This window comes from Molossus molossus, unplaced genomic scaffold (assembly GCF_014108415.1).
Source record: "Molossus molossus isolate mMolMol1 unplaced genomic scaffold, mMolMol1.p scaffold_m16_p_10, whole genome shotgun sequence".
Classification (NCBI taxonomy): Eukaryota; Metazoa; Chordata; class Mammalia; order Chiroptera; family Molossidae; genus Molossus; species Molossus molossus.
The window spans coordinates 93,335,600-93,360,229 of record NW_023425345.1 but is presented as its reverse complement, the minus strand read 5'-3'; the positions used below and the strand labels follow the sequence as shown (position 1 = coordinate 93,360,229).

Sequence of the window (24,630 nt, the reverse complement as noted above, 5' to 3'; positions counted from 1 at the left end):
CCCTTCCTCCCTTAGGGTTCTAGCCCTGTCTGCTCTCTCCACTCAGGGCCCAGGCCCCACCTGCCAGGTGGCAATTTCTCGGTAGGATCTCCGGACAAGAGCCTTGCTAAGAAAATCATGAGCAATACATAGTGCGATGGAAGAGGTCGTTTACTGCACGTTTAAAGCAGGGGGGGAGTCTCCTCTCCTCTGCCACGGCTTGGAAAGAACCACGGTTGCCTCACCTGGGCAACAGGAGGCTGCCTCACTCAGGCTTTTCATCTTCAGTGAGCCTCATGGTCTCTGGATCCCCTTGAGACTATACACAAAATATTGTTTGTGTGTGCACAAGGGAATTTTTCTGAGGCAAGGGCTCAGAGAGCTTCTATCAGGTTTTCAAAGGGGTCCCTGACCCGAGAGTTAAGGACCTCTGGGTCCTTACATTCTCTGGGTCCTCAGGGTCCCTTTATGTTCTGGTCCTGTCTCTTTTTTTTTGTTTGTTTGTTTTGTTTTTTGTTTTTAATCCTCACCCGAGGATATTTTTTCCATTTTTTTGTAAAGATAGAGTGGGAGGGAGAGAGAGGAAGGGAGAGAGAGAGAGAAACATCGACGTGAAGGGACACATCGAGTGGCCGCCACCCGCACGACCAACCAAGGCCGGGGACAAACTGCAACCGAAGTATGTGCCCTTAGCGGGAACCGAACCCGGGTCTCTCCGGACTGCAGGCCGACGCTCTAACTGCTGAGCCAAACTGGCCAGGGCTGTTCCTGTCTCTTCACACCCAAGTTCCACGCACCTGGAGCTGTAGCCTCCACACCCACCCCTCCCCTGACCCACCTCCCCAGGTGGGCTGAGCCTCCCGTGTGGGCACCTCCCGGCTTCCGTCTCGGGTGAGCCTACTCACTTGTGAATAGGGACAGGGAAGGGGAGTCAATGATGGTGAACTTGGCTCCAGGGTCATTCCGTCGCCACTGGAAGAGGAAAGAGGGTGGACGTGGAAGGCTGGAGGTGGCCAGATGAGAAGGGTTCCAGGGACAAGGGAAGAGGAGGGGCTAAGCGGGGCTGGGAGAGGCAGGAACAGGGGGACACTCACGGCGACTTCCACGTGGTCGGTGCCCTCGTCATTCTGCTTGTGTAGCACCTCAAAGTAGTACCTGCGAGAGGCTGACAGGCTGGCCGAGGAAAGAGCAGAGAAACAGAAGGCTGTCTTCGGCCGTGGTCATCTCTCCCCCGCTTCCCCTGTGCCCGCCGCGCCCACCTCACCCACCACCACACTCCCTTGTCCTTCTCTCCCTGCTCTTAAGAGTCCCAAGGCCTTGCCTTTGAACCACCCGCGTGAGAGTCCCCACTCCACTGCTCACTAACAGTGTAACCTAGTTTTCTCTTCTGGAAGATGGTGATGATAATAGCACTCATTTCACAGGACAATAGGCAGAATAAAAAACATAAAGTAAGTAACCCTTAGAGAGTGTTACTGTGTGCCAGGCACCATTCTAAGTTCTCTCTATATATTAAGCCACGTCAGCCTTGCTTGTCCATGAGAACACTGAGACAGAAATCTTGGGTAGTTTGTCCAAGGTCATCGAGGTAATGCGGAGGGGTTGGGATTTGGACCCAGTGTTTCAGAGTCCGTTGTTAGCTGTTACACTGAATTACACCACAGGGGCTGGTGCATAGAGTGCCCTTTGCAACGTAGACAGTGTTGTTATCAACATAGATAGTATTGCCATCAGGCCGATGCATGTTCTTGCTTGTGCGTGTGCCAGCCACCAGGTGGTGCTCTGGAGTTGGGCTAAGAACCCCGTTCCGGCTTGTAAAGGCGATTCCAGCCACTATTAGCTGGAAAAGGCCTTTTCTTCCCTCCAGTGGACCAAGGCACCCCGGCCACTGGGACCTTTCCATAGCATGGGCAGAGCAGAGGGGTGCAGGCTGTAAAGCTGTGGACATTTCTGAGTATGGAGAAAATGTGAAAGGCAAGGACTGAGAGAAAGGACACCTAGTTTTGTTTTCCAGTCCTGAATGTCATTAAATAGCTGTGAGACCGTCATTAAGTCACAGCCCCCTCTGGGTCTCAGTTTCTTCATTTGTAAAATGAGGAAGGATGAGCCAGATGGTTTCTAAATCAAAGACTTAATTTACCAAAATCAAGGCACACTGAGCCTTGGGAATAAGGACGGATGCAGAGTGGAGGGGACACGGTGAAGGACGGATGCAGAGTGGAGGGGACACGGTGAAGGACGGATGCAGAGTGGAGGGGACACGGTGAAGGACAGATGCAGAGTGGAGGGGACACGGTGAAGGACGGATGCAGAGTGGAGGGGACGCGGTGAAGGACAATGCAGAGTGGAGGGGACGCGGTGAAGGACGGCTGCAGAGTGGAGGGGACACGGTGAAGGACGGCTGCAGAGTGGAGGGGACGCGGTGAAGGACGGATGCAGAGGGGAGGGGACACGGTGAAGGACAGATGCAGAGTGGAGGGGACACGGTGAAGGACGGATGCAGAGTGGAGGGGACACGGTGAAGGACGGATGCAGAGTGGAGGGGACGCGGTGAAGGACGGATGCAGAGTGGAGGGGACGCGGTGAAGGACGGATGCAGAGTGGAGGGGACGCGGCGAAGGACGGATGCAGAGTGGAGGGGACACGGTGAAGGACAGATGCAGAGGGGAGGGGACACGGTGAAGGACAGATGCAGAGGGGAGGGGACACGGTGAAGGACGGATGCAGAGTGGAGGGGACACGGTGAAGGACAGATGCAGAGTGGAGGGGACACGGTGAAGGACGGATGCAGAGTGGAGGGGACACGGTGAAGGACAGATGCAGAGTGGAGGGGACACGGTGAAGGACGGATGCAGAGTGGAGGGGACGCGGTGAAGGACAATGCAGAGTGGAGGGGACGCGGTGAAGGACGGCTGCAGAGTGGAGGGGACACGGTGAAGGACGGCTGCAGAGTGGAGGGGACGCGGTGAAGGACGGATGCAGAGGGGAGGGGACACGGTGAAGGACAGATGCAGAGTGGAGGGGACCCGGTGAAGGACGGATGCAGAGTGGAGGGGACCCGGTGAAGGACGGATGCAGAGTGGAGGGGACACGGTGAAGGACGGATGCAGAGTGGAGGGGACACGGTGAAGGACAGATGCAGAGGGGAGGGGACACGGTGAAGGACGATGCAGAGTGGAGGGGACACGGTGAAGGATAGATGCAGAGTGGAGGGGACACGGTGAAGGACGGATGCAGAGTGGAGGGGACGCGGTGAAGGACGGATGCAGAGTGGAGGGGACACGGTGAGGACGATGCAGAGTGGAGGGGACCCGGTGAAGGACGGATGCAGAGTGGAGGGGACGCGGTGAAGGACGGATGCAGAGTGGAGGGGACGCGGTGAAGGACGGATGCAGAGTGGAGGGGACGCGGTGAAGGACGATGCAGAGTGGAGGGGACACGGTGAAGGACGGATGCAGAGTGGAGGGGACGCGGTGAAGGACGGATGCAGAGTGGAGGGGACGCGGTGAAGGACGGATGCAGAGTGGAGGGGACGCGGTGAAGGACGGATGCAGAGTGGAGGGGACGCGGTGAAGGACGGATGCAGAGTGGAGGGGACGCGGTGAAGGACGGATGCAGAGTGGAGGGGACACGGTGAAGGACGGATGCAGAGGGGAGGGGACGCGGTGAAGGACGGATGCAGAGTGGAGGGGACGCGGTGAAGGACGGATGCAGAGTGGAGGGGACGCGGTGAAGGACGGATGCAGAGTGGAGGGGACGCGGTGAAGGACGGATGCAGAGTGGAGGGGTACGCGGTGAAGGACGGATGCAGAGTGGAGGGGACGCGGTGAAGGACGGATGCAGAGTGGAGGGGACGCGGTGAAGGACGGATGCAGAGTGGAGGGGACGCGGTGAAGGACGATGCAGAGTGGAGGGGACGCGGTGAAGGACGGCTGCAGAGTGGAGGGGACGCGGTGAAGGACGGCTGCAGAGTGGAGGGGACGCGGTGAAGGACGGCTGCAGAGTGGAGGGGACGCGGTGAAGGACGATGCAGAGTGGAGGGGACGCGGTGAAGGACGATGCAGAGTGGAGGGGACACGGTGAAGGACGATGCAGAGTGGAGGGGACACGGTGAAGGACAGTTGGCTCTGTGCCGTGGATTGGCCTCAGCACTTGAGGGAGGTTGGGGTTTCTTAGCTGCTCTTGAGGATGTCCTGACTCCCTACTCACCTCACTGGCTTGGAAATTTGACTCCGAAATTTCCCAAACTCTCCAGGGGCCGTCCACTCCTTTCCAGTCTAGAAGGGAGGAGAGGGAGAGTGAAGAAGGAGGAAAACAGAAAATATGAAGGATGAGAGGTGGTGAGTGAATAAAAAGGAAGGAATGAGGAGAAAAGTGGAGATGGAGAGGGAAGAGAGGAAGGAAGATGACGAGCGATGATGGGAGAGAAAACAGAAGGGAGTTAAGGAGTGACCGAGTGACCCATGCAAGAAGCACCTCCACCCTTCCCAGAAGGACCCCCGCACCCTGTGCCCTTGGTGAGTCCTTAGCACTGAGCAAAGGCCTCTTGAACCAAAGGATGTATGTGGTGGGAAGACCTGCCTGGGGTCTTTCCTCCACCTCAGCCGGCTTCTTCCTCCTCCCTCCTCCTTCCTCTGATCACCACTGTGTAAAATGTGATGGAGTGAGGGAGAGGCTGCTTCTGCTCCCACCTCCTTCCGGAGCGATCACACCGATACTAGCGGTAGTCTACCGACAGAGGCTGGTGCGGTTCACGCCTGGCACCTGTTACCGAGGGGCGGCTGCTGGGCTGAGCGGGCCCTACCTTGCCCACACTGGCCAGCAGCTGCAGGCCTGAGACCTGGTCATCATGGCTCAGCCAGAATTCCGCATTGTCGTCTGCAGCGATGGCAAACTGGATCATCCCTGGGCGGTGGGGGAGAGGCCAGGTGAGAGCAAGAACATCAGGGTCAGGACTGGAGGCCGGTGTTACGGTGTGGTCATTACATTCTCTGGGGGGGCGGGGGCGTGGCTTCCCTCCTAAGAGACACTGTGAAGGTGGGAAGGCTGGGGAGAGGGGAGCTAGTTCCAGACTCCACAAGTCAAGGAGTGAAGATGGCCTGGGGGTGGGGTGGGGTTGGGGCTGGATGAGACCTCACCTGGACTCAGTTTCCCCTCTCCCAATGTACTAACAGGGTCCCAGTGCAGATTTAGTTCTCAGCTACAGGCTCGAGCTCTCTGGATACCCTAAAGCTCTGGAGCAGGAAGGGGGAGGGTGGGCACCCGCTGGCCTCACCGTCGGTGAAGGGGTGCAGGTAGCCAAAGATGCGGAGGCCATAGTTGGTCCATTTGGGGGACACGGCCAGCTTCCTCACAGTTGTGCGGATCTATGCCAAGAAAGAGGAGGGAAACTGTTACCCAGAAAAAGGAAGAGGGAAGTGAAGAGACTGGTCAGAGCGGGAAGGAAGACCAGGAAGGGGGGAGACAGAGCGGAGCGGGCATGGTGTGGTATGAAGTGCTGTCCAGGTGACCCTGGGCAGTGCCCAGCCAGCACACCGGTACCTGGCGGCCCTGGGTCAACCAGATGGGGAGCCACGCGAGGCTCCCAGGCCGAAACAATGGCGAGCGAGCGCGGCAGAGAACGCGAAGGGTCTCTAGGCCGGAACCAGGCCGAGCTGTGCAGAGAGCAAAGCAGGGCCCACAAGATGAAGGACAGAATGCGAACCCGAAAAAAAGATGAGGGAGACAGAAGATGGAGGAAATAAGAGACAGAAGTGGGCAGGAGGGAGGGGCGGGGCGGGGCCACAGCACTCACATGGGGGTACAGTGGGAAGTGGAGGTTCCTCCTGAGCTGCTGGGTGGAACTGCCACACCAGTCTTCAAACACGTGCAGGTTGGCGTGACCCCGGAACTGCGTGGGCAGAGAAGTGGGTGAGCGTGAGCGCCCCAAACCTGCCCCCACGTCCCGCAGCTTGAAGAGGCTGCGTGCAGAGAGGAGGCTCGGCACCACAGCCCAGCTTGGGTGTGCCCCTCACTGCGAAGGTCGAAGGTCGGGGCCCACCCTTGGCACCCAAGGCTTTTTTCAGGCCTGGTCCTGAGGCTTGGGTCCGTTTTTCTGGCCATGCATATGTACACACGTGTGTACACACATACACGTGTGTACACACTCACGCACACTCCCAGCTCTTTCCACGCAGGAAGGGGGCTGGTCTGCATTCCCCAGGCGAAGGGGAGTAACAGCCATGAAGAGAGGCAGGGACGACAGAGGGAACTGGGAGGAAGTGCCAGGCTGGGGTTTCGCAGACCTGCCCTCTCCCCTTCTCCGAAAGCCCAGTGAGAGGAAAGCCCCACAGCTGTCTGCGCTGAAACCCCATCCGCCCGTCTTCACGCTGGGGCTCCCCTGTGGGGAGGCAGCTGGGAAAGCGCGCAGGAGCTCTCTGGGGACCCATCTGCAGCCGGCCGCCCACTGCCCTCAGGAGCTCCAAGCCTCGCCGGCCCAGCCTCGCCTGAATCCTGGACCAGGTGCCCGGCAGCCCTGGGAAGTGGGAGCAGAGGGTGGATTCTCTCCTCGTCAGGACCGGGCACGGAGGCCTGGACCAGAGGCCCCTTCCAAAGGAAGGCCTAAGGCCGCAGCAAGTACTGTGAGTGGGTGGAGGCCTGCAGCTGGAGAAGGGAGGGGAAGCCTGGGGATACTGTCCCAATTGGTCCTGACAAAGAGTTTCAGATTACCCCATCTCAGCTCTTTTCTCCTCCCCTCCCCCAGAGCTTAATCTCCAGGTTGTAGGAGGTGGGACCTCAATTACTGTATACAAACAGACCCTGCCCTTCCCTCCCCATTGTGGCTCATCAGTTATCAAAATCTAAGCTGCCCGTAGGAAAACAGAGGAGGAAGCCCTCCCCCTGCCCCCCACCCACACTGGGAGCCCAGATAGAAGGGACATACGGTCTCCAGCAGAGATCTGGGGGGGGAGGGGAGGGAGAGAACCTGGGGGTGGGGGAGAACGTCTCAACGGGAATGCCAGAGGGCTGAGCCGAGCTGGTGGGCGCCCGCCTGGGGAAACACTGGCTCACAGCTGGGTCCAGAACAGACTCAGGACAGCCCTCCATCCCCATCCCTTCGGCAACTTGGCACCTCCTGGGCGTGCTGGCCTGGTCAACGCTAGGAATGTGGGATCTTGGGAAGCAGCCATCACTCTAGGGAATATGAGTGGGGGGCTGGGAGGGGTGGGGGAGAGAATGTAGGCTGGGTGGGTGGGGGGCGGGCGAAGGCTTCTTGGAAGGGAAGAATGGGTACATTGTGCTACTTCTGGAGAAATTCCTTAAGTCCCGCTTACAAGACTCCGTGTCTCCTGCCAATGGCCTCCTCACTGCCCCTTCCTGGGACTTCCAGGGCAGTGTGCACAGATCACAACACAATGTGGAGGGAGCGCACACCGCTGGGGGAGCAGCTGCTCAGACCAGGGGCCACAGGCCTCCCTCTCCTGGTGGCCCCCAGATGCTGCAGGAAACCGCAGGCGGGGAGGTGGGAGCGCAGAAGGAGGACTGTCCATCTCCTCGGAGGTCTAGGCCGCACTCAGCATTAAGTCGGCCCTCAACCATGCTTGGCCCACCCTCAGGCTGTAGACGGGGAGTCTCTCAGGGACCAGTGGGCACCACCTTCCTCCCCAGGCCCAGAACGGTGACCCTGCCAGGATTTGTGTCTCTCCAAATTTTGGAGGCTTTGTGTCTGGCAGGGATGTGGGACTGCAGCTCATCCGCAAGGCCACTCACCCACCTTCCGTTGTCCAGCAGTGGCTAAGACCCAGGGAAGGAAGGGTAGCGGGCACTCCTGCTGCCAGAGCACGGCCACCGCAAGGATGGACTTGGAACTTCACTTACAACTAGTGGAAAAAAATGTCTGTTGGGACCCTCTCATTTTAGAGGTGAGACTATCAATGCCCAGAGAGGTAAACTGACTCCCCGAGGACACACAGCAATTATCCTTGTAGAACTGGGGAGGGTGTCTTGGAGGCCGGGTGGAGGCCAGTCTGGCGGGTCCACACTGGGCTTGCCAGGCCCGGGCAGAGCCTCCAACTGGCTTGAAGCTCCCCCACCTCCACGACTCTTCGCACCACCTGCAGAACTGCTGCTCTGGAGCTTCCCAGGGGCTTCAGAACACAGCCTCGCCCTGGCATGACTGACCTAGCTTCCCAGCCTCACCTCACACGGCTCCCTGTCCCACACCCACACTCCTCCCGCAGCACTGGACAGCCCCTTCCTGTCCCTCCCTCCTGCAAACTGCAGCTCATCCTTCAAGGCTCCTCACAAATCCTCTCCAAGGCCTTCTCCCGCCTCTGTGTTCCCTGCATAACTTACTTATTTGAATGAGTAAATGCTTGGAGAAGTTAAGCCCAGAACCATATGTTCCTTCATTTATTCTATAAGCACAAATTGACTGTTTTGTACCAGTTAAAGATAAAAAGAGATGTGGTCCTCCAAAGAGGTGTGGTATGCAAAGGGAAGGGATGCAGAGAGGTGGGATGCAGAGGGGTGAGATGCAGAGGGGTGGGATGCAGAGGGGAGGGATACAGAGGGGTGGGATGCAGAGGGGTGGGATGCAGAGGGGAGGGATGCAGAGAGGTGGGATGCAGAGGGGAGGGATACAGAGGGGAGGGATGCAGAGAGGTGGGATGCAGAGGGGAGGGATACAGAGGGGAGGGATGCAGAGGGGAGGGATGCAGAGGGGTGGGATACAGAGAGGAGGGATACAGAGGGGTGGGATGCAGAGGGGTGGGATGCAGAGGGGTGGGATGCAGAGGGGTGGGATGCAGGGGGGAGGGAAGCAGAGGGGTGGGATGCAGGGGGGAGGGTTGCAGAGGGGTGGGATGCAGGGGGGAGGGTTGCAGAGGGGAGGGGTGCAGAGGGGAGGGGTGCAGAGGGGAGTGATGCAGAGGGGAGGGGTGCAGAGGGGAGTGTTGCAGAGGGGAGGGATGCAGAGGGGTGGGATGCAGAGGGGTGGGATGCAGAGGGGAGGGGTGCAGAGGGGAGTGATGCAGAGGGGAGGGGTGCAGAGGGGAGGGGTGCAGAGGGGAGTGATGCAGAGGGGAGGGGTGCAGAGGGGAGGGGTGCAGAGGGGAGTGTTGCAGAGGGGAGGGATGCAGAGGGGTGGGATGCAGAGGGGTGGGATGCAGAAGGGAGGGAAGCAGAGGGGTGGGATGCAGAGGGGAGGGATGCAGAGGGGAGGGATGCAGACGGGTGGGATGCAGAGGGGTGGGATGCAGAGGGGTGGGATGCAGAAGGGAGGGAAGCAGAGGGGTGGGATGCAGAGGGGTAGGAAGGCAGACACATCAGCTCTGCCTTTTGGAAAGGTTGGAAGCCCCTCATGGGATGTGAGCTCACTCACTGGCTGTCCACTGTGCCTCACTGCTGCCCCGTCAGTTCACACCTGCACAACCAGCACAGCTGGCTGCTGTTCAACCTTTGGGGCCGTCAGGCCTGGCCCTGGGGAAGCACAGAGGCTGGACCACAAGACCCTAACACAGCAGGACAATGAGAGCACTGGTTCCTGTACACCAGTCTCCTGTTCCAAGTTTCTAGATACTGGAGCCGCCCTTGCTTCCCCAGTCACACCTGTTCGCTGAGCGAGCTCCGCCTTGGAATCCAGAGCTCCAGACTCCGCGAAGGGAAGAGGCAGCTCAGGATTCTGAGGGAAGGGGCCAGGGGCCCACTTGGTGAAATCCTAGATGGTAAAATTCCCCATCTGAATAGATGATGTGTAAACGAATGGAGATGCCACTTGCATCTCACCAAGGTAACCCAAGTGCATGACGGTGGTGGTTCTGAGCTCAGAATAAAGGAAAGTCTGGTCCACGCAGAACCTTGTACACAGACGTTCGCAGCAACATTATTCAGGATAACTAAAAAGCAGAAACAACCCAAATGTCCATCCATCGAGGAATGGGTAAGTAAAATGTGGCACATCCACACCGTAGAATATTATTCCGCGATAAGAAATGGAAGGACTAATCTATGCTACACCACGGACGGGCCCTGAAAACGTAATGCTCAGTGAAAAGAGCCAGGTACAAATAGCCACACGTTATGTGATTCCATTTATACGAAATGTCCAGAACAGGTAAATCTAGAGAGACAGAAAGTAGATTCATGTTTTTATTTATTTTATTTTTATTTATTTTTTTAATCCTCACCTGAGGACACTTTTGCATTTATCTTCAGATAGAGCGCGAAGGAGAGAGGGAGGAAGAGAGAGAGAAACATGGATGTGAGAGAAACACATCGACTGGCTGCCACCCACACGACCCCAACCGGAGCCGAGGACAAACTGCAACCAGGGTACGTGCCCTCAGTGGGAACCAAACCCGGGTCTCTCTGGTCCGCGGGCCGACACTCCAACCATTTGTGTTTAAATGGGTGAATTACGTAGTATATAGATTGTACCTCAATAAAACTGTAACCACCACCCCCAAAAGGAAAGCTTGAGAAACAATCTGCATCCCAGCCCTCTCCTCAAGAGACGCCGCCTTACCAAAGGCCGCACGACATGACCTACGAAAATTCTGACTGGCTTTGATCGGATTCTGTCTTCACCAAATTCTCTTTCTCATAACTCTTTTGATTTTCCAGAGCAAGCATCTTGACTAGAAGACAGGGTTTTGGTCAAAGGACCGACATATTGACTGATAAGTGAACAGATCATCACTGAGGTTTAATTAGTGGGGTTTGCTAATTAGTGTCTTGTGATTTGGGTTGACATGAAGAAGTTTTGAAGGCGGTTACCCCATGAAGGCCAGCTCCCCCTCACCCACCGCCATCCACTCTGATGGCCTCTCTCTGGAATGCCCAACCAGAATGCCCAAGGGCTGGCTGTTTTGCTTTTGAGGGTGACTTCTGGCCCGAGAGGCTGAGTGGCCAAAGTCTGGGGCAGGGAGACAGTTCAAAGAAGAGACCGTTGTCAGCCTTCTTATGCTCTTCCTTGCTCGCCCCAGAGCAGGGCTGTGCTTGAGCCATGCTACCCCAAAATGCATAGCTAAAACTATAGGTCAAAAGAAGGGAGACAGGTAAGGAGATGGGAACAGAAAGGTCCCTTTGACGGCTGGAAGTGAGTTGGAACCACTGTGCAGCTGTGTGACTGCAAATGGTAGTTATTTAACCTTTCGGGTCTTATTTTCCTTGTCACTAAAATAAGACGATTGGGCCAGTGACTCCCTGAAGATCTCTGAAGACTGTAATGGGGATTTTGAAAACTATGTTCCATAGTAAATAAAAGAAAGTCAGCCCTGGCTGGGTGGTTCAGTTGGTTGGAGCGTCGTCCTGTACACCAAAGGTTTCGGGTTGGATTCCCGGTCAGGGCACATACCTAGCTTATGCGTTCAATTCCCACTTGGGGTGTGTCTGAGAGGCAACCGATCGATGTTTCTCTCGCACTTGGCTCTATCTCTCTCTCTCCCTCTCCCTCTCTAAAATCAATAAAAACATATACTCAGGTAAGGATTAAAAAAAAAATCCCTGGGCCCTGGCCGGTTTGGCTCAGCAGTTGGAGTGTCAGCCTGCAGACCAGAGAGTCCCGGGTTTGGTTCCCACTAGGGACATACACCAAAAAAAAAACCCAGCCCTGGCTGGTTTGGCTTAGCAGTTAGAGCGTCAGCCCTTGAACCAAAGGGTCACGGGTTTGATACCTGGTCAAGGACACAAATCTGGGTTGCAAGTTCAATCCCTGGCCCCAGTTGGGGTCTTGTGGAAAGCAACCAATCAATGTGTCTCCTTCACATTGATGTTTTTCTCTCTCTCTATCCCTCCCTTCCATTCTATCTTTAAAAAAAAAAAGGAAAAATAACCTCAGGTGAGGATTAACAAAACAAAACAAAATAAAGTCAATGGAAATCAGGTATTTACTACCAAAAGGTCATACACTCTTACTAAAAGATCAACTATTTCTTTAATAAGTTAATCCTGTATTAATCACTATTTACTATCTCTTCACTATTGCCCATTCTTGATGGGCAAAAAAAGTGGGTAAGTTAATGATTAATAAATGCAGAATTTTATGCGGTAATAATCTTTCAAAAACAATTGGTTTATCAAGAAAAATGATCCAAAAAGAAAAGAAAAACGATCCTGTCACTATAAATAAACCACAAGAACATTTATAGCATGTGACAAATAGTTTATATCACTAACTGATAAACTAATTTATAAACATTTTATATAATTTATGAACTTATATTGCTAATTTATGGACAGAAAATAACCCAATGAAAAATGGGCAACAGATACAAATATTCGATCCAAAGAGAAGAAATCCAGTAGTTGATAAACATGAAAAGATGAATAAAAAAATGATCCGAACTGTTCTCAAAGGAGAGAAGGCTGGATCACTGGACCAATGGTCTTTAAGGCACCTTCTTTTCAAAATACTATCTGTAGGTGGGGAGGGCATAATTACCTGATGATGTCACCTAGTACAAGTGTCCCAGTGTTGTAATCCATCCTCTCTCAGGGCTTTAAACAGAGACAGTTTCACGGGGAGAATAACCTAATCCCAATGTCACATTTAGCACAATGGGTAGACTAGAAATTTAGCACATGCAAATGGGTAGACTGGAAATGAAATCACCCAGGCTGAAGAGATCAACTCATGATGAGGAAAGATAATTCGTGGTGGAGAAAGATAATGGGCTGGCCAGGACCACCCAGCCCAGAAAAGTAATCTATGTCCACAGGCCTTGGGACTAAGAGACACTGGGTTGTGGACCAGTTGTAAAATATGAAACTCAAATCTAAAATGTTCACCCCAAAGCACCATGGTGCTAAGGAGTCTTGGCATAAGCATTTACTCAAGGAAATCAAGCATGTTAATTAACCTCCCTGAGCTTCAGTTTCTGACCAAAAGAGAAAGCATCTGTCAAGTGCTATATAAAGAAAAGGTAGCACGACTGGCTGCGACAACTTTTATTCACAAGTTTAACTGCTTCCTATAAAATTTTTCTAAGTGTATGTTCCTTAAAACACTGTTTGCATAGTGTATGTTCCTTAAAGCACTGGTTTCATAGACTATTAATAGATGTTTTATGGAAAAAGCAATTCAGGAGGCAAATGAGTTTGGTACATGCTGAGCTAAACCAAGTTAAACAGATTACTGCGGAACTTCTCAGAAAGTTCCATGTGCTGATGTGTATTTCCAAGAAGTGGATGCAATATATAGCTTTTAAACCTAGTTTAACAATGGACTCCTCTCTTCCTGGAATATCTTATGGGACTTAATGGTTGAAGAAAGACAGTTTGGAGAGCCCATCGTTAAGATGGGGGACGGGCGTGGACTTGGCTTCCCTGACTGAGCCTTATCTTTCTCGCCTATAAGGATAGTGATTCTCTCCTCCAGGCCCCAAAGCTGATATGAGATGGCACACAACGCCTGGCACATGGTAGGCCCATAGCAAATGTTATCTCTGCTTCTCTAAAGGAAGAAAATCAAATGAGCCTGGAACCTTTATTTTTTTCTTTCCCAAATTAGGTAAAAAATTTTAACAATAACCACTGGAAAAAATTTTTCTGGGGTCTCTGGAGTTACCTGTAAAAGCTATATTTTAGCTTTTACACAGAACAAGGATAGCAGAAGAGGGATAGCAGAGTCCCTTACCTCTGAGAGCCAGGGGACAACCTTATTCCACTTCAGGTAGCTCCTGTTGCTGCCCCCGCCTGGCTCAAAGTCTTGGTCCTGGCAGAAGAGTGAAGAATGAACTTGGTGGGAGCATTAGGGTGAGAACAGGATTCAGGGCCCCTTGAAAATGCCTCAGGGAAGTGGGGGTCAGGAGACACAGCCCTGACTCCAAGAAGTTTATCCACTTGAGGGACACTATTATCATTTACACTGTATCCCTCAGGAATACATCCTCGCAGTTTCATCAACATATACTACCGAGGTTCTTTTACTTTTCTGCATTTTTTTTTAGTTCTCCCATATGGAAAAAAACTTTTTTCTAATTAGATCAGGCTCTTCAGAGGGCAAGGACCTTGCCTCCCCTTCCTTAAATCCCCCCAGGACTCTGCCCAGATTTGTCACTCATTTGTTCTAACAACTGGGAGCCCCTTGGGGACAACCCAACATTCCCTACTGTGCAAGTCCACAGGTTCGGTTTGGTTCTGGTCCATTCTTAGGGATCCATATCTGTTCTAGGCTCAACCTCAGGGCTCCAGGCTAAATTGAATGGCAATTCCCCTAATCGCCTCTCCCCCACCCCCACCCCCGCCACTGCTCCTGCCTCACTAGGGACCCTTGGTCCAAGAAACACTACGGGAAAAATGCTCTATTACAAATCTATCCCCCAACTATTTGCAAGGTGTGTGGGGGTGGGGTCTGTCTATCACATCACCTCTGACTCTTAGAAGCAAGGATCTGGGATCATAACTAAAGTACCAGCCCAGTCTTCATGCTTCCAAGAGGCAGGGCATGCTGGTCCCACCTCAAGCCCTCTGTTGCTTCTGGAGAGCGAGCCCCAAACCCGGAGGGTCAGACAACGGCATCTTGAACTATGCAATGCACATCTCTGCCCGCCCCACCAGGAAATCCTCTGATGCCAGGCTGCCATCCCAGGGACTCTTCCTCCTCTGCCTCTCTTACCACCGAAAAGCAGGTTTCCTTCAGGCTCTAAGAGCAGGGGCAGCGAGGCCCCAGGGGAACCGACTGGCCCTGCCACATACCTGGAGGCCCAGCCTCTGGGGATGGTAGAACTGAAGATTTGGATCCACAGCTGGAATGTTCCTGTTGGCCAGAGCCTTGGCCAGTTCTTTCCAGCTGCCATACCCTATGGAAAGGAAAGAAGAGAGGAACAAGGTCAGCATCACCTGGAGACCTCATAAATCCATCAGATTTAGGGGGAATCATCTTTCCTTCTGCTGTTCCTCAACCCTCTTCATACGGTGGGTATGAAGGGTGAGTGGTGGTGTTGGGGAACATTACAACCCTGGCCACGGTCAGTTGGGCAAGAGAGAGGAAATGAGCTAACATCCCATTTGATTTGCTGTCTTCCACAAATGACAGGAGCCAGGCCAGGTGCAAGCGGAGCACTGTCCTCCCCCTTGTAACCCGGGACAGGCTGCTTCTTCCCCAGTTGCCATGGAAGCGGATTTCTCCCAGAAGCTGCTGTGGGAAAATGGTAGTGATGGGCAGTGGAACTAAGCTTCCCTTGCACAAGCTCCCTTTCCTGCTCAATCTCTTTCCTGCGAGCCCAGAAAAGAGTGTGATATCTAGTTGGGAAGCCACCCCCCCATCCCCACCCAAGGGTACTACTTTAATCCCTGGGTTGCTGGATAGAACCAGAGCTGGGGGAGGCAGGAAAGGGTGGGCCTGGGACTTGGTGTGTGTCAAACAAACTCATCAGATTTGAGGCCTAGATATTCCTGGATTGATCGGGAGGCTGTGCGCGACGGGTGCCTGCACCCTGACCGCTCTGGGACGGGTGGCTTACACACGTCTGGGAAGGCAAACTGAGGAAAGTGAGGGGTACAGGAAACTGCTGGGGTACATGCATGCATTCACAACCAAGCAAAGACGCAAGGCGCTGCACTGGGGTGAGGGTGGGGGATCAGAAGTCAGCAGTTGCGCTCTTCACTGGGGTCAGAGCTACCTACACGTCAAGGAAACGGCTTGGACATGGCTGTTAGACTTTGAATATGTGGAACCAGACCCCTGTTAGCCATGAGTGGAACCATAGACTATCAAGGTCTGGCAGGCTTCCAAGATCATCTAGTCATTTTAATATGAGAAACTAGGACCCTGGCTGGTCAAATGCCCACTTAGCAAACAGTGACAAGGCTAAGACTGGAGCCCGAGTGTTCAGATGGATTTTCAATGAGCTGCTGCTTTTTCTGCCACAGCGCCATGGAGACACTCCCATGATAGCACAGTCGGCACTGCCCGCAGGAGTTAGACTAACATCTCTGATCCCTGGGAGCCAACAGCTGGCTGAAAGCAGAAGTGTCACAGGAACCCCTGTGCAGGCACCAGGACAGACACAGACAGCCAACCAGACACAAAGGAAATAGCACAACCCACAAATATGGGCCCACAGAAGGTGGACATCAATGTTTTTTGTAATAGGTTTTTATTGATTTTTTTAGACAGAGAGGAAAGGAGAGGGAGAGAGAAAGACAGAAACATCAATCGGCTGCCTCCTGCACGCCCCTCACCAGGAATAAAGCCCACAACCTGGGTATGTGCCCTGACAGGGAATCGAACCAGCGACCTCTTGGTGCATGGGACGATGCCCAGCTGAGCCACACCGGACACCAATGTTTTGCATGAGTGTTTATGTAGTTGACTCTAGGAGGACGTAGACTATGGAGTGTGGGGGTGCTTTTCTTACACAATTTTGTGTGGCCCTTCAGTGTTTCCTAAGCACCTCACAGGCATGCTCTCACCGAGCCTTACAAGAATCTATGAAATAGGCCAGGTCTGATTACTCCCATTTTACAGATGGGGAAAGAGAAGCTCAGAGTTTAACGTCACAGAGTTAGTTAGCTGTTTCAAAGCCAGGTTCAGAACAGAGAGCCTCTCTGTCTTCCAAGCCAGCATTTTCTCATTCTGCCTACACTCGCTGCTGTGGGCATTTCTGGCCCAGGGGCCTCAGCTGGGCATCTGTGCCTCTGGGTTTCCGCACAGACATCAAACCTCTGCTCGTGTCATGTTTATCAGGACTTCGGCAGGTTTATCCCTCTGCCATCAAGGTCTCTCCTGTTTCCATGGCTGGCCAGCTGGCGGTCAGAAACAACAGGTCAGATTAGTTAATGCAGGGGGGTGTTCTGGGGAAGCAGGATTCTGGGGCCAGTAAAGTGAGGTGAGGCTGTGGGGGTGAGGCAGAAAGAGAACAAATGCCCCAGACTGACACCCTGGACTGCTGGATGAGCTCAGGAAAGAGCTGTTTTTCATCTGCTAACCCCCACTCAGCCACGTCTAACATAAGAGCCCCATCCCGTCCCGAGCCCTAGGAGCTGCTGGCCACTGGTTGAGGGTTCAGGCGACTGGGTGGAAAAGTCACACTGTGGGCCGGGGAGGGCAGGCCCTGCTTGTTTCTGCTTCTGAGTGACTGGGTCCTCTCTTCCTTGACTTTGCACTTATGACTAAAAAACCATCTATTTCAGACAAAGTTGTGAGGAAATAATAATAAAAATGCTTTTTGCCTCATCAGTGGGAGTTAAAGTATGTCTCAGATGCACATGCTTTCTCATACATTCCAGTCAAATTCTTTGGACTCTTGAAAGTCACACCAAAGTGAGACAAGTTACCCTCAGGTCAATGAACGACCACTGTGGGTCTTCAGCGTGTTCTCTCCTGGCGTTTGCTGGTGACTGACAAAGCCCCTCTCCTTCACCACCCCTTTGCAGGCTCCTCTGAGCCCCCCTGCAGACGAGGCCTCGTCCTTGCACCCTGTCCTGGGCCTGCCTAGCCCAGTTTTTAGCAAGAATCCCCATACCCTTGATGTCTCCTCTTAGTAACTGTTCATGCACTGACCCACTAACTGCTTCTTGGCTATGGATCCCCAGTGTCTTTGCTGTGCTCAGAACTGAACTCAGTTCTACATTGAAGTCTCTCTCCCGCATTGTGATAACCGAACAAAATCTGTCTTTATCACCTTTAACTAGTGTCCAGCTCTATTTCTCTTTATATGTTTTTTAAATTGATTTTTAGAGAGAGAGGAAGAGAGAGGGGAGAGAGATAAAAACATTAATGAGAGAGAAACATCAATCGGCTGCCCCCACTGGGGATAGAGCCCGCAACCTGGGCACATGCCCTGACTGGGAGTCAAATCAGCAACCTCTTGGTGCATGGGTCAATGCTCAACCACTGAGCCATACCAGCTGGGCCCAGCTGTATTCTCTCTTTTTTTTTTTTTATCCTCACCCAAAGATATTTTTCCCATTTTATCTTCAGATAGAGTAGGAAGGAGGAAGAGAGAGAGAGGGAAAGAGAGAAAAACATCGATGTGAGAGAGACACATCGACTGGTTGCCTCCTACACAACCCCAACCAGGGCCGGGGACCTAACCGCAAGCGAGATACGTGCCCTTGACCAGAATCAAACCTGTGACTCAATGGTCTGTGGGTTGACGCTCTAACCACTAAGCAAAACCAGCCAGGGCCCAGCTGTATTTCTCTTTATTTTATTTACTTTTTTTTAATCCTCACCCGAGGACATTTTTTTCCATTTTTTGTTCAGATAGAGTGGGAAAGGGACACATCAAGTGGCTGCCACCTGAACGGCCAACCAGGGCCGGGGACAAACTGCAACCGAGATAAACACCCTTAGTGGGAACCGAACCCGGGTCTCTCTGGACCGCAGGCCGACGCTCTAACTGCTGACCCGAACCGGCCAGGGCTTAATTTTTTTATTTTATTTTATTGATTTTAGAGAGAGAAGAAGAGAGAAGGAGAGAGAGATAGAAACATCGATGATTGAGAACATCAACTGGCTGCCTCCTGCATGCCCCCCACTGGGGATCAGGCCCACAACCCGGGCATGTGCCCTAACTGGGAATTGAACCAGCGACCTCTTGGTGCATGGGTCGATGCTCAACCACTGAGCCACACCAGCCGAGCTGTATTTCTCTTTAAAAGAAGGTAAGAAGCCCTGGCCGGTTTGGCTCAGTGGTTAGAGTGTCGACCTGCGGTCCAGAGAGACCCAGGTTTGGTTCCCGCTAAGGGCATGTACCTCGGTTGCAGTTTGTCCCCGGCCCTGGTTGGTTATGTGGGTGGCAGCCACTCGATGTGTCCCTTTCACATCGATGTTTCTCTCTCTCTCTCTCTTCCTCTGTCTTTCTCCCACCCTATCTGAACAAAAAATGGAAAAAATGTCCTCGGGTGATGATGAAAAAAAAAAGAAGGTAAGAGATGGCTCTCTCAGTGAACAAGGACAAACCGACTGTGGGGGGAACGGGGATCACTAGGGTTAAACCTAACCATGTCCTACCCCTGGGTCACAGGTGAGTCCAGGTGGCTTTGAAACACCTGGAATTCAACAGCCCAGCCTTTAGAAATTGAAAGAGTAGGAAATTCCCTTTTGCGAACTTCACAGTACAGTAGAAAGACAAGCGTCGCTTTGGAGTCAGAAAGGTTGAGTTGTTCACCCCCCACTTAGAAACAGTGACTACTCGAACAAGTAACTTCACCACTCTGGCCTTGGTTTCTTCATCTGGACGGTGGGGATAAAACCACCTGCATGTCAGACCGAGTGTGGTGTCTGACTCACACAGTAAATGCTCCGTAAGGATCCTCTCCCCTAATGATTTCTGACTTTAGGACTCGGGAGTTGGAAGCTGTGAGTTCCAGCCCGTTTGTAAACGGCCAGGAGCTCTTCCACTCTCTTCTCCGTGTGCTTACCGAGCAGAGAGGTAAGCAGAACTGGGGCCAGCAGTGATTCAGTAGTAGAGCAAAACATCACGTCCTGTGTTTCACGGGTACTGCTTTCTGTTCCCCCAGCCCACATCCACCCCCCCACACACACTCAGTACTCACCAAGTGCATGTCACACGTGAGACAATGAATGGGCACTTGGCAATGCCCTTTCCCCTGCCTTTTCCCCTGTGCTAACCCAGCCAGTGGACACCCAGGCATTGCTTAGCCCCCTTGGGGAACATGGAGCCAAAGAATGTGCTGATTTAACTACTGACGCTTGTCACTTGCCCTCTAGTAAGTGAACTCCTCCTGCTCCTGGCCAGACCTCTCCTCCCAGAGTGCCAGCTGCCAGGGCCTGTTTCTCCTGCAACAGGTGTCACATTCGTGCCAGGAGACAGACACCCTGATCTCAGGTGACAGATCAAGCACCACCCTGGGCCTCACATTCTGCCCTCACAAAGCTGGGCTATCAAATTCACCATCAGCCGGAACTTTGCCAACACCCGTCCTCTGTGTAATGTGGACTCTTCAAAGGCCTGAAGATGATCGTGTTGGGTCTTTGGGGGAAATATGACATCCATGTGTCTTGATGCTTTTTTTCAGAGGCTCTCCCAGACATTAATTCACTGCATCTTCACAGCCTCCCTGTAAACTGTTGTCATCTCCATTTTAGAGGTGAAGAAACAGAGAGGTGAAGTCATCAGCCCAAGGTCACAGAGTGAATAAGATAACCCATGTAAAGGACTTAGTGCCTGGAACATGAAAAGCACTTCATGCACTGCAATTTATCATTTTATTATTAGTCACGGTGTTGCAGATCCGAACCCGGCATTCATTCCTCCTGACCTCTGGTTCGATTCTCTAGTTGATTTGTTATGTGATCAACCGGGACGTTCAGACCAGGAAGAAAGGAAGCCTCTTGCTGCCCGGGCAGAGTTTGGATCTTGAAAGCGTAGCTGACAGGACTTGCTGACGCATTGGATATGGGGAGAGGAATCGAGAATGACTCAAAGATTTGTGATCTGGGCAGCTGGACAGCTGGAGCTGCCATGTACTAAGACGGGGAACCTAGGGTGCAGAGTCAAGAGTAATGCCTGAAAGTCAATGCCTGAAGCATCCAGAGGCAGAGGCCATGGAAACAGTATTTCTGAAGCTCTACCTCCAGTCTTGGGGCAGGGCTCCTGAGATAAAACTCTGCAAGAAGGGGAGGACTGACCCTGCCAGGGCCATGGGAACGTGGGGTTGAAGGAGGAGCCTCGTAGAACTGGCCCCACAGGCTCTACAGGTGTAAAGGACCAAACATCCAGGTGAATGCAGACAATGTGCTAAGAAGCCCAGCACAGGAACAGAGAAAAGGTGATGAAACCCAGAGGACCTGAACAGAGATGGAGCCCTTGACCTTCTAGAGAACAGAAGGTTGTCCAGGGAACAGGAGGTCGTGACACCCAGGCCACAGTTCCACAACTGCCAGGAACCAGCACTGAGTCCCAGGACAGAAAAAAGCAGGGACTGTGAGAGCCGGTCACACAGGCTCAGCAGAACAAAGCCACTGTGGCTAGAAAACAGCAGGGCCTGGACCCCGCCAGAAACCTGAGGTGGCACAGACAGCCAGGGAGGAAGCCAGGGACCGTCGCCTGGGAGGGAGTCTCTGAGGCAAACCCAAAGCTCCATGGCTGTGTGGCATAACCTTTCCTTTCCAGCCCACAACACCCCAGGGAACTTGATGCAAGAGAAAGTACTACTACTGTAAGCGTAATAGTTAACATTTTACATGTCACACATATGTACACTTATATTTATATTAAATCAAAGGTAGACTATTTTATTTAATACAACAACCCTTCAGGAAAACCAGGCTGAGAGGTAAAAATCTTGTTGAAAGTCACAATGGTACTAAGTGACAGAGGCCAATGTATGTGAACCCAGGACAAAAGCCTGTGACCTTAGTCCCATCACTCTCTACTGGATGTGCTTGAGCATTTTTGTCCACCTCTACTGTTGTTACCACCTGTGTCAGGTATCATTTAGTCACCAGTCACCCCTTCCCAACTGCCTCCCACTCACCCACCCACAGCTTCCACACACACACTCCGGACTGCTCCAACTTGGCCACTAACACGCTCTGAAAAGCCAAAGAAAAGCAAGAGGGAGTACGGAGACCCGAATATCCCAAAACAGCTAGAAAATTGGACATGAAACATCTGAGCATAGACCTGCTGCCCTGGTCCTGGTTTCTGCACCCCTTCCTCCCAACCTTAGGGAAACAATCCGGCTGTGTCTGTGGACAGGGGCTGGCCAGGATTCTCAGTGGCTGGGTCAGCACCACCTCGCTCTCCCACACAGCACAGGTGTTGAGGGGCGGGGAGGGGGCAGCAGGAGAGAGGTGGAATTCTGATGTCTCCCTAAGTCCTCTTTGATGAGTAGACAGAGATGGGTGGGGCCCTGATGAGCCTCTTGCCCCACAACCTCCCCCTCCCCAAGCTGGGGCTGCTCAGAGCCGGGCTCAGGAACTAGAACAGCCGGCTGCTGCCCAGCTCCCTGCCAAGCCAGCGTGCGCTGCGGTGATGGTGGTGACTGCCGGCAGGTCGGGGCTTGTCAGCAAATGCAAGAGACTGTACCTGGTGCCCGATGAATGCCTCCTCATGGGGCCCCAGAGGGCATCAGAGCTCTGCCAGGGATATGCTTGTGTCCCGGCCCTGCTGGCAGTGTTTCCTGCTCATCCAAACATCCAGGTTCTAGTACAAACCTTGAAAGGGGTAGGTGAGGAGAGGAGCTCGTGAGCAAATGCCCTGTCTAGTCTGCTGCAGCTGCTCTGGGACCTGGGGTCTGTCTGGACACAGCCCCGCTCAGTAACTTTCCATTCCCCAAGCCAAGGATTTGATCAGTAGAGGCCCCAGAAATGTTGGCCGGGCCCCGAGGCACCTCCAGCATATGTCATCAGCACCATCATCATCATCATCATCATCACAAAAAGCAAACCCCACAACATCTAAGGCCCCGTTTACTAGTCAGTGACAGAACAATTACAGCAGCAAACACAGTTCTATCCAAGGGCAGTTTTGTTGTTGTTAATCCTCACCTGAGGATATTTTTCCATTGATTTTTAGATACAGTGGCAGAGAAGGAGGGAGAGAGAGAAACATCGATGTGAGAGAGACACAGTGATTGGCTGCTGCCTTCCGAACAACCCTGACTGGGGGCTGGGGATTGAACTTGCAACCCAGGTAAGTGCCCTTGACCGGGAATCAAACCCGAGACCCTTCGGACTGAGGGCAGACGCTCTGACTGCTGAGCCAAACTGTCCAGGGTGGCAATTTTGACTGAAGACCCCTGAAGAAATGGGATGGCTTCAGAAAAACCTAGAGATAAAGGGTCTGGGATTTCTAAAACAGGCCCAAGCCCACTGAAAGATGCTTTAATCCTCTGGCTGACCTAGCCAAGGACCACTCCGGTGTTTTTAGGATCCCTCTCAACCCACTAGACTGGGACACAGGCAAGCTTTGGAGGAAGATGTGGGCTGATCCTTCCCCTTCCTGGAGTCTTTCAAAGAGGGATTTTAGTGGTGGTCAAGAGTAAGCACTCAGCAGGTTGAGGAAAAACAAATAAATCAATCAACCACCTGGCATTTACTGAGCACCTGTTGTATACTCAGTACTGTGCCAACTGCTGTGATAGAGGCACAAACAGATGTGTAGCTCCCTCCACTCCGAGGAGCACTTAGGGCAGATGTCTGGTAAATGAAGGGACCAACACATCTGCGGACTCATACTCTGCTGTGGCACTCATGCCCTTGCCCACTCGCCCGTTCTGCTTTATGTAACAGGCGGGCGCCTACTGGACAGCGGGGCTAACGATATGCTGTCGCTCGATGACCTTCCAGACTTGCAGGGACCCAGGCACAATGCTCGGCAAACATTTTCTGGGATAAGAAAACTGGTCTGCAGGGTCCCAAAGAGTTCAGGAGAGCCCTGGCCGGTTTGGCTCAGCGGTTAGAGCGTCGGCCTGCGGTCTAGAGAGACCCAGGTTCAGTTCCCGCTAAGGGCACGTACCTCGGTTGCAGTTTGTCCCCGGCCCTGGTTGGTCGTGTGGGTGGCAGCCACTCGATGTGTTCCTTTCACATCGATGTTTCTCTCTCTCTCTCTCTCTCTCTCTCTCTCTCTCTCTCTCTCATCCTCTCTCTCCCTCCCACTCTATCTGAACAAAAAATGGAAAAATGTCCTCGGGTGAGGATTAAAAAAAAAAAAATTCCAAAGAGTTCAGGAGAAGCAACACAGAGCAAAACCCTGATTCTTTAAGAGGGCAATGGAGTATTTCAGCAGGACTTGCCTGAAGATCTGACGCCGCCACGAGAGGTTGGAGCCATGGTGGGACAACAGGCTAGTCGCTAGTCAAAAGCCAGTGTGCTTTCCAGGTGGAAGGGGGAGCCATGGTGGCCCAGACCCCAGGAACTCTCCTTCCCAGCTAGTGGAGGTGGTTCTACCCCAACTTGAGGGAAAGGGGCAGTTTCCATAGTTACACTTCTTGGAGGACATTCAGAGACAAGAGGGTGTCATAGAAGGGAAGAATAGGAATTAGAAGGAAAAAATCCAAAGACCAGAAAAAAGACCAAAAGGGATAAAGGACAAAGGTTGGGGAATGTGGCTTTAAAAAAAGAGAAAAGAGAGCATCCCCTAGCCCGTACTGACACAGGAGGGGAGACATGGGACATATCTGACAATAACTATGGTCACTGTGAAGGCTGTGGAGTGACCACAGTAAAATGCCAAAAGGGACTTAGGCAGAGAACACCACTTGACAAAGCACTCCTCCTACTTGAACACTTAACCCACTCACAGGTTAGCACCATATTCATTTAGCAGGGGATAACCACAGCAGCTAACACACGCATGAGCCCGGGCCAGTCAGCATGCTAAGCACCTCACATGCATTATCACATTTAATCTTCCTTAACAAGCCTTTCAGGTGGGTGATGACATTACTCCCATTTTACACAGCAAACGGAGGCCCTGGGCAATCAGGAGGGTACCTATCTGCCCAAGACCTCACTACCTCTAGATAGCAGAGCTGAACATTTTCAAACCCAGTTTACTTGACTCATTTTTTTAAAAATGTCTTAATAAGTATCTTACAGAGACCCATTTGTTTGTTGGGGAAAAACAACAACAAGGAACTCAGGAATAACTAGGGACTGTGAGGCCAAGCAAGTTTTCTAGGGCAACACAGGGCCGGTCTGGGGCCAGAAGCCAGGAGCCACAGCCTCCCTCCCAGCCCTCTCGCCCCGTATCT

The 24,630-nt window shown here is 52.8% G+C and overlaps 1 protein-coding gene across 1 annotated transcript in view; it reads right to left on the bottom strand.

Moving 5' to 3' along the window:
- The window catches only part of B4GALNT3 (beta-1,4-N-acetyl-galactosaminyltransferase 3), a 99,400-nt gene that overhangs the window by 11,533 nt on the left and 63,237 nt on the right, over positions 1-24,630 (bottom strand). Inside the window, exons 2-9 of the mRNA XM_036252446.1 lie at positions 14,656-14,759; positions 13,595-13,672; positions 5,774-5,869; positions 5,255-5,345; positions 4,784-4,884; positions 4,189-4,256; positions 1,074-1,152; positions 885-951 (exon numbers count right to left, since the gene is read on the bottom strand). Coding sequence (XP_036108339.1) covers positions 885-951; positions 1,074-1,152; positions 4,189-4,256; positions 4,784-4,884; positions 5,255-5,345; positions 5,774-5,869; positions 13,595-13,672; positions 14,656-14,759 — 684 coding nt within the window. The remainder of the gene's footprint in view (positions 1-884; positions 952-1,073; positions 1,153-4,188; positions 4,257-4,783; positions 4,885-5,254; positions 5,346-5,773; positions 5,870-13,594; positions 13,673-14,655; positions 14,760-24,630) is intronic.